Source organism: Myxocyprinus asiaticus, chromosome 9 (assembly GCF_019703515.2).
Source record: "Myxocyprinus asiaticus isolate MX2 ecotype Aquarium Trade chromosome 9, UBuf_Myxa_2, whole genome shotgun sequence".
NCBI classification, from domain to species: Eukaryota; Metazoa; Chordata; class Actinopteri; order Cypriniformes; family Catostomidae; genus Myxocyprinus; species Myxocyprinus asiaticus.
The window spans coordinates 1,313,233-1,322,934 of NC_059352.1; the positions used below are offsets into that span (position 1 = coordinate 1,313,233).

At 40.8% G+C, this 9,702-nt stretch overlaps 1 protein-coding gene across 1 annotated transcript; it reads left to right on the forward strand.

Moving 5' to 3' along the window:
* Positions 1-4,161, forward strand: LOC127445788 (inhibin beta B chain-like). Its single transcript, XM_051706116.1, has 2 exons — positions 1-789; positions 2,130-4,161. The coding sequence occupies exons 1-2, from the start codon at positions 345-347 to the stop codon at positions 2,897-2,899; spliced, it is 1,215 nt and encodes a 404-aa protein (XP_051562076.1). The 5' UTR covers positions 1-344; the 3' UTR covers positions 2,900-4,161.
* Positions 4,162-9,702: the final 5,541 nt, after the last annotated feature.

The window sequence follows — 9,702 nt, forward strand, 5'->3', positions numbered from 1 at the left end:
GCCACACAGCCACACGGCACTCGACATGGCACTGTAAGTGTCGTGTGTTTATTTGCTTGTGCTAATGATTAACTTGAGAAGAGCTATATATGTATAGGCCTATATATGTTTTATTAAGAGCTGCAGATATGCAGTGGGTCACTCACTTTCACGGTCACGCGTTCCTCCCTCCCCGCGCGCGCGTGTGTGTGTTGTACTAGTTGCTTGACGCGTTCATTGGTGCGTCCTTTAAACGTGTCACAACTTTTGATGGATTACCCCACTTTTGAGTCCTCACTCTTCTCAGTCCACTCACTAGTGCGCATCTCTCCAAAAGTCTCTCAGGCATCTTCAACAGGGACAACATGCTTTCAGTGTCACTCTCGTGGATCTCCATCTCCTCGACCATGTGTGTGTCGTACCTGTGTGCTGAAAGGGGCCACGGCGGGCTCGCGTCCGCGGTGCTGTCCACGCTGGTGGTGCTGAGCGCGCTCACGGCGCAGGGAACGAGCGCGGCCGCCACGGCTGGAGCACCAACCCCCTGCCGGACGTGCAGTCTGCCGGCGATGGAGAAGGGCTCGGAGGAACGGTACCTGGTCGAACTCGCCAAACAACAGATTCTGAACAAGCTTCACCTGCGGGAGAGGCCGAACATCACGCAGACGGTGCCGCGGGCCGCGCTCATGACGGCGCTCCGCAAGTTACACGCGGGCCGCCTGAGACGCGACGGGACTCTGGAACTGGACAATAACTTACCGAACCCGGGCGCCGGTAACCAGGCGTACGAGATAGTCAGTTTCGCTGATGTCGGTGAGTAGGAAACACTCGTATCTTCCATTTCAATACAGCTGATGATTCACAACAAGTTTTACATTTCAAATACAGTTACTGTTGTCTTCATGGAGATATAGGCTACAGTGGGGTCCAAAAGTCTGAGATCATATTGAAAATCTGGGATTTTAGGATTTTGAAGATTTTAAAACAAAAAGAAGCTGAATAAGAAATATTTCAGATTGTGCCCCTTTTCTAGGTGACTAATAAAATGTAACTACTTTTTGTACTTTTTGGAACATTCTCAAGTTATGCTGGATAACATGATGATCATGCTTTCGTCATACTTCATAATAATGCAAAAGAGACACAGAACACATACATAGACGCTCTCAAATACATGTTCATTTTTCACAAAAATTGTTATGCTAAAAAATATCATGACATTACATCAGAAATTAGCATAATTAATTCAGATTCAAAGTAATGTCCAGCATCATCCAATCACTGTCAATCATGTTAAAATAAAATGATGCATTATAAATTCTGAATCTATGTACTGATTATCATTGTCACATGTCTGTCAAACATGTTGAGTGATCCAAACATCATCTGCAGCCTGAAACTGAACTTTTGATCAGATTTTAGGAGTGAATGCACTTAACTGCATAGAGAGCTATAGGATGCTCCCTTGCTCCCTATTTAGTGAATGACTTAACCTCCAGTGTGCTGTCTGTCTGCACTGGTCTCAGAACAGTTTGAAATGCACCTTATTTTCATCCTAACTCCATATAAAGCCTCTGAAAGACAACATTTTTCAGCTTTTGGATGCATCAATTTATTCTCAATGTGCATAATGAATATCAGATATTTGAACTGATACTGAGCCTATAGTCCACGTATGTGGTCATTGTGTTTATCAGCGTGCCGTTTCGCAATAAAGTACTCAAATTTTAAAAAATGGCATATCGGATTAAACTAGAGGCTCTAATCTTTTGACTCAAACAGGTTTCAATGTAAAAACTTAATGAGGTTTCTTACCAGATGTAGTTTTGTTGGCGTTTCTCCCAAACACAAACTCCTCTGCAATCACCGCCATGTTGTTTTGTCACATGACTCCGTATGTCGAAAGTTGAACCCTTTACTGACAGCACAGAGTCTCCAGAACTGAGATCAGTCGATTTAAATGAAATGCAATTATGCATTGCCTATAGCGAAGCCAAAACATAATATCCACGCATGTGGACGTAGTGTCTCAGGAGGCTAGTGTTCTCTGACTTTTGGACCCCACTGTGCATGAGAGCATTTGATCCTTTAGACATCATTTCCCCAAAGGTTTCTGGATAAAATTCTAACCACTCTTTATGTTTTCTCTCTAGATGATGAAGTCTTTGGTGGAATTGACGCCAGTTTGTCATTCCAGTTTCTGCAGGAGAAAGGTCACAGCGTGCAGGTCCTGCAGTCAGCCCTGTGGCTGTACGTGCGCCCATCTGATGCTTCTCCGCATGCTGACCGCGTGAACGCAGAAATCTACCTGTCGGGGACGGGCGACACCAATCGCACGCTGCTGCTCCAAAGGAGCATGGAGGTAACGCGAGGCGGGTGGCAAACGTTCCCCATTACCAGCACCCTTCAGGCGTTCCTGGACAGAGGCCAGCGGAGTCTCCGCTTGGAGGTGCATTGTGAAGAAGGAGGACACAACCTGTGTAGCCACGGCGCCTCCAGTGACTCCTCTCACCAGCCATTCCTGGTGGCACAAGTGCGGCTTCGTGACGATGCCTTCAAACACGCCCTGAGCAAGCGCTCACTGCGCTGCGGCGACGACCCGAAAGTGTGCTGCAAGAAAGACTTCTACATCAAGTTCCGTGACATTCAGTGGCAGGACTGGATCATTGCGCCCGAGGGCTACCACATGAACTTCTGCATGGGACAGTGTCAGGAGCATCTGTCGGGGTCTCCGGGCATCGCGTCATCTTTCCATGCAACCGTGTTCAGTCAGCTGAAGGCAAACGGCATCCACACAGCAGTGTCGTCGTGCTGCGTACCCACCCAGAAACGGCCGCTCTCCATGGTCTACTTCAACTCGCAGCATACCATTGTAAAGACCGACGTCCCGGACATGATTGTAGAGTCCTGCGGATGCACGTAAACAACAAAAATTCCATTGGACATTACAGTAATAAAGAAGTAAAGACTAAAGACTTAAAAACTTAAGTGGCCCCAAAAATATTTGGACTTCAAAATGTCTGAATTGCATTAGAAAAAATGGGGATTTTTTGTGGATGCATGAAATCAGTTCCCCTCAAGTCCAAGTTCATACATTTCTTAGTGTTACTTAAGTGTCCAAATACTTTTTGGGGACCACTGTATACACAATGTTTGTAACTGCTCTAAGCTAACTTTACCAGGAGTTAAGATAAACTTATTCTCTCATCACAGCTTCCCATCTAACCAGATTTACCAGTAGAGCCAACATGTTATAGGGGTTTTATAGATGGCAAACGCTGAAACACTCAGGGAAATGAAGGCCACTGTAAAAGCCATGCCGTGACACACTTCATTTCTCCACTGTACTGATTAGTTTGATCTCTTCTGAGACCACAGATCTGAACTCAGCACAGTTACCCAACACCACAGGTAAACATTTAGCTATTGCCACATGCACCAGCAAGGTCTCTACTTCAGTATCTGATGAATGTCATATGGTAACAGAAATGAATTGTGCATGAATACATATCCAATCAGAAAATAATATTTCTTCCATAATAGTTCTCAAAGCTCACTCGTGACTTTTGTTTGCACCAAGCACCAGCACATTGGCTTTCTTTTCAAGCTGCTTATTCAGTTGAGACAGATACACTTATTTTTATTATATTTATATAGCGCCTTACTAAAAGCAAAAGCAGTAAATGGACAAAAATCACCATTGTGCATGTTGCAAACGTTTGCTTTGTTTTTATTTGTCTTTATATGTTTTGTCTTGTTATATTGTTTTCTTTGAAGCACTTACGCTCCTATAGATGCATATGAGTTTAGAGAATCACTGCATCAAATGGGTTTTGGGCCGATAACATTTTAATTTCTTAGTCTGGCTCATTTACAGACATCTTCCTAATATATTTGGAGGTTTTCACACTTTATTGCCCAATATGTGAATTTCTATGATCTGAAAACTTCAGCGTTATCTGGAGCTGCACTTTATGTGTATTGACATGAATTATGCTGCAGCTTATGACACAGTATAGAAACTGTCATGAGATTAATTTCTACAATTGTATAATTTTAATACAGGATTATTTTCTTATAAGGGATAGCTTGAAGATCTGTACTGTACATTGTAATTTTGCTGAATATGTGTATTTTTAAAAAATAAACATAAAAAATGTTACTCTGCCTTAATGAGAGTATCTGCTTTTAATAATGCTTCTAAATAAAGGCCAGCAAAGGTCACGTGCTGGTTATAAAACATGACATAAAATCTCCTGTTATCTTCAACAAATAATTGATCATACTGGTTTTGGGGAAAAAAGCAGTATTTCTATGAAGACAATCAATAATGTCTAAAAGGCAAAGAGCGTGTTTGCTTGGGCAAATAATTGAAGTGGTTTTTATAGATTTCTATATATGTCGAGCAAACAAGTGTCACATTTATTTGGCACCATTTTAATCTACTGTAGACAGACTACAAAAAGGCTTTTTTTTTGTGCATCATTAAATAAAAACAACAACATTTGTTTGGTTTAGCTGCAAAAATTAGTTTGTCATCAAATTGTTCCCATATCCAGCATAAACTCATCTATATAAATGAATTGTCATGGATAGTGATGGCCCTGCGACCTGTAACACGCTGCAGTACGTGAGACATAACAAACTCTTTGACAGATGTGGTCCGGTTGTGTACAGAAGAGTTGCATTTTGTCCCTGACGGACTGTCCATGCACCTGTATGCATGATCTGACATGTAACTGTGACTCTCAGTGAACGTTTGTACAGCTTTCAACATTACAATTGTCTCCATCTCCACGTCGTCAGTCATTCGTCATGACTGGATATGGATTTTTTATAGAGATTATACTCACAAAGAATTAAATATATTAGAGCTGAAATAACTAGAAAAAAATTTGTTCACTATGAAATCTTTCCAAGCCTAGAAATAAAATTTTGCAATGTTCCCTGATATTACCAGGGTTTCCATGACCGTGCAAAAGGTGTCGTTCATTATAAACACACCAGTAACATAGCACATATTAGTAACAATGCCAGAATGGTACTACAGTAAACTGGCAACACTTTACAATAAGGTTGCATTTGTTTACATTAGCAAATGCATTAACTATATTTTATTACAGCATTTATTAATCCAGGATAATGTTAAAGGTGCTGTAAGTGGTTTCAGACATTCTACTTCCACGAGACTGAGCCATTGATTTAGCCACGCCCCTTCTTTCCAAAACTCCGCCCTCCAAAGATACCAAATGAGCTTTGTTGAGACCGACATCGTGCAGAAACGGTTGTCTAAAACAACGGCAGCAAAATAGCGCCCTCAACTGACAACCGTTATAAAAAACATGGCATAAAAATGGCATTAACCTCGTGCGACCCTGCGGCCTCGCTATTTTGGATTCGCTATACACAATGCATAATTTAAATTCATTTAAACCCATTTGTGGCAGGGCGGAGGGCGGGGCCGGGTCGTGATTCTGCACACCCGGCCCCTAATTAGGCTGATGAAGCCCGAGAGGGATAAGGCCGACCGGAGATGGCAGTGCGAGAGAGAGAGAGTGTTATGGATAGCTGTACGACACCTGTGTGTGTGTCTTTTTGGTTACGTTTATCATTAAACTATTATTTATATTGTCAAGCCGGTTCTCGCCTCCTCCTTTCCATTGAAGTGTTACACTGGTACCGAAATCCTGGAAGGAGGAAGGATGCGCCGTAGTAGACTCCTCGCCACTACCATCCACCCCAATGGAGCAGCCGCGGCCATCCGCCGGGGGACGGAGGAGCCCGGCCCCCTGAGAGCGGAGGAACGGCCGTTGACCATGAGCAGGGAGGTGCTCCTGGCCGACCGCCTGGAATGGGAGGACCGCTGCCAGGGGAGGGGGAGACCCCTACCATCCACTGAAAACGCGGCGGGGCGTTCTGTCCGCCAGGGGCCGGAGGACTGCCTCCGATCCACCTGGGGAAGCGAGGCTTTCATCCACTAGAGGGTGGAGGAGTGGCCGAAGACCAGGCTATGGCGTATGGCGAGTATGTTTTTTTTTTTTAACAATATAAATAATATTTCAATAATAAACTTAACCAAAAGGACAAACACACACACAGGTGTTGGACAGCTGTCCGTAACACTCTTTCTCTCTGTCGCACTGCCGTCTCCGGTCGCCTTTACCCCTCTCGGGCTTCATCAGCCTAATTAGGGGCCGTGTGTGCAGAATCACACCCCACCCTCCGCCCTGCCACACCATTGCATACTGTTCAGGACATTCTAAGGAGTAATTTAAGGGTTAAAATTCTGACGCGTGGAGTCACGTGACCAAACACCATGGCGTCGATTTCCGTGAAGCGCTTCTATGGGCGCAGCGCCAACAAAAGTGCCTCTGGTAAGAAAGCTCTTCAAAGTTTTTAACTGAAACCTGTTTGGTTTTAAAGAGTAGCATCTCTAGTTTGATATGCTGCTTTAAAAACTTCATAAATTTTTCGCATTATGGCGCGCTGATAAACATGAAGTACTCGGATGAGTGATGTAGAGCGGTTTTCAGACAGATGTTTCAAAAACATGATCGTTATATTGAATAACTTTCAGCAGTAACACATCTGTGCGTCATTTAGCTTCATTTTAATATAAATTGTGTTATATTTTATTATATCACTGTACAATACAGTTCTATTCATTAACATCAGTAAATGCATTCCTATATTCACTGTGCATTATCACATTGAGAATCAATCGATGCATCCAAAAGCTGTAAAATGTTGTCTTTCAGAGGCTTTATTTGGAGTTAGGATGAAAATAAGGTGCATTTCAAACTGTTCTGAGACCAGTGCAGACAGACAGCACACTGGAGGTTAAGTCATTCACTAAATAGGGAGCAAGGGAGCATCCTATAGCTCTCTATGCAGTTAAGTGCATTCACTCCTAAAATCTGATCAAACGTTCAGTTTTTTTTTACAAGTAAACACTCCAGATAAGATTGTGAGTAGTTCAGAGAAGGACATGTGTGTGTGTAAGTGTGTACGCATGTAGCTGCTTTACACACTCAGGAAGTTGCTGCTTTGTGCGTTTAATGGAAAGACGTTTATGTTCCGGTGAAACCTTCTGACTTACTGATACACTGACACACTAACCCACAGACACACTGAATTACTCTAATCCACACACACACACACACACACACACACACACACACACACACACACTCACAATCCCAATCCTTCACACTGATAATCCACACGCAGCATGAGGTGTGAGGCATGTCCTCATGAATGCCATGAACGAGTCTGTGACCTCTCGTTACATATAACAATAATCTAAAGAGAGAGAGAGGTACACGATGCACAGATCCGGTCAGGTGACATTCTCTTCACTACTGAATCCTACTGAAAGCTCAATCATTCAATTACAGATCACTGATTCGTCATCGTTACTAAAGGAAAGTCCTACAGACAACCCGTCTCTCAATGTGCTCTTCATGTGTCTTCTGTGATATTAGTTTTACTAGACTGACAATAACTGTAGTTCACTAACTGTTGGGTTGAAAGACAGCTATTTGCATATCACAAACACTGAAAGCTAATGTAATATGTTGAACAAGAGGGAAACTGACTTCATACATCCACCAAAAATCACCACAACACGTCATTGAGCAAAAATGGCTAAAAAAAGAGAAGTTAAGCTCCAGCAGCATTTGAGACACACAGATCACACTTGCTTTCATATTTTGGTAACACTTTCTATGAAGCCCATATTTATAATGCATTGTATAGGCATTATACATGCATTATACTGCATTTATAATGTCTCATCATACACCTTATAATAAGTTATAACTTCTCATAAATCATTATAACTATAGTTATAATACATTATAAGACTTACCCTATTCATAGTTATACTTTAGAGTATAATGCTGCATTATAACACAAGCAACATCCAATTTTAACACAGCAGAAGTTAATAAAGTTAATGGTATAAATGCTGTATAGTGTAAACAGACTTTATGATGTGATATTATAAGTGCTCTTTGACTGCTTTAAGTTATAAAAGTAATATCTTCTTATAAACAGCCATGACATAAACTTGTAACATACAGTACATTAGGTAAAGTTGTTTGTGTGTGTGTGTGTGTGTGTGTTTGGTTCAAGCATGACCTGACCCACACCCACCCTTGCACAAACACACATGCACACTAACATACATAAATACATACTATACATACATATAATCTAATGTAAATCTGGAGCATTTACTGTATATAAAAATAGTCAATTTTACATTTGTAAATTAGTGAAAGGTTAGTTATTAATGATAAAACAGTTGTTTGGGAGAAAATGTGCAAATCTATGAGTGTTAAACTGTGATTTAACAAGCCGGGTCAATTTGACCCGGTGAGATCAAAAGTGGGGCTTTATCGTTAAGACCATTCAAAGGGGTTAAGCAAACAAATACTTTTTGGGGTCACTGTATATGCAAATTATCAAGAGGTCACATGACAAATGTTTATGTCAATGTGTGCCTTCCCACAATGCACTGCGTCAGACTCAAAATACTTGTAAATCCGCCAGTTGATCCTATTACAGCAGACCCAATTACCAGAAATATCCACTCAGTTACATCACAGTCAGAACTGATGCTTGTACAAGCTGCAATCTCTCAACAGAAAGAGTGACCATTTACTGAATAACATCACATGACAATAAACCACTCAAGGACATGCGTTACAGTCAATTTTACCACGGAAGATGGCTGTTTTCAGGCATGACATGAAACAGCAACATAATAAAAGACACCTATGTTCAATAAACATTACATTTATTATTAAAGTGATAGTTCACCAAAAAATGTAAATTCAGTCATTGTTTACTCACCCGTGTGTTGTTATAACCCTATATGACTTTCTTTCTTTTTCTGAACACAAAGGGAGAAATTGTAAATAATGTTGTGCTTAGTGATGTCATACAATGGCAGTTTATGGTGACCACCTCTTCAAGATTCAAAAGAACACAAAAGTATAATTCAGAAGTCTAATAAATTATTCATGAGACCAGGGGCGTAGCAGTCATATTAAAAGTGTGGGGACACAGTTGTCAGTAGGTGGCTTGCACATACCCAACACTTACAGTGCAGTATTAATAAATTACAGTATATATTAATATAGAAGTATTATATTAAGATATACATACTTGTAATATTTGTAGTATTTTAAAGATTCAAGTATTGAAGCAAAATAATTGCAAAAATAAAGGGCATCTTGTAGAGGATTTGCTTCTGTTTCACACATGACAATGAAAGACTGAGCTCAAGCTGGTCCTGAATAACTTATTTAATCAATTACAATAATGACAACTGTGCATGTGCATAATTTTATTTTTTACTCTGTGCATTATGGGATTTAAATCCAAGTGGCTCGAGTGTTTTGACGACGTTCACCAAAATGTGTTCAGATCCATTTAATGATTCAGTGACCATTTCTGATGATGTCAGAAGGTGACAAATGAGTGTCTTATGTGAAATGAGTTAGTCACTGAATCAACAATCAAAAGAACATTTTAATCTTTTAAAATGTGTATATCTATAGACCTACAAAGAGACTTTATTAGAGGTTTTAAGCATTATAAGAACAAAGCAAATCTATCATTTCCCTACAGTTTGTGAGCTGCTGAGCATGACATTTATCAAAAGACAACAATAATAGTCTTATAATAATTATAATAGAGTTTCAGTAACATCTGTAC

What these genes read in the sequence shown, in the direction of transcription:
- LOC127445788 (XM_051706116.1), top strand. Translation starts at nt 345, where the DNA reads ATGCTTTCAGTGTCACTCTCGTGGATCTCCATCTCCTCGACCATGTGT. An exon ending in AGTCAGTTTCGCTGATGTCG is followed by an intron (nt 790 to 2,129) that starts GTGAGTAGGAAA and finishes TTTTCTCTCTAG; the next exon opens with ATGATGAAGTCTTTGGTGGA.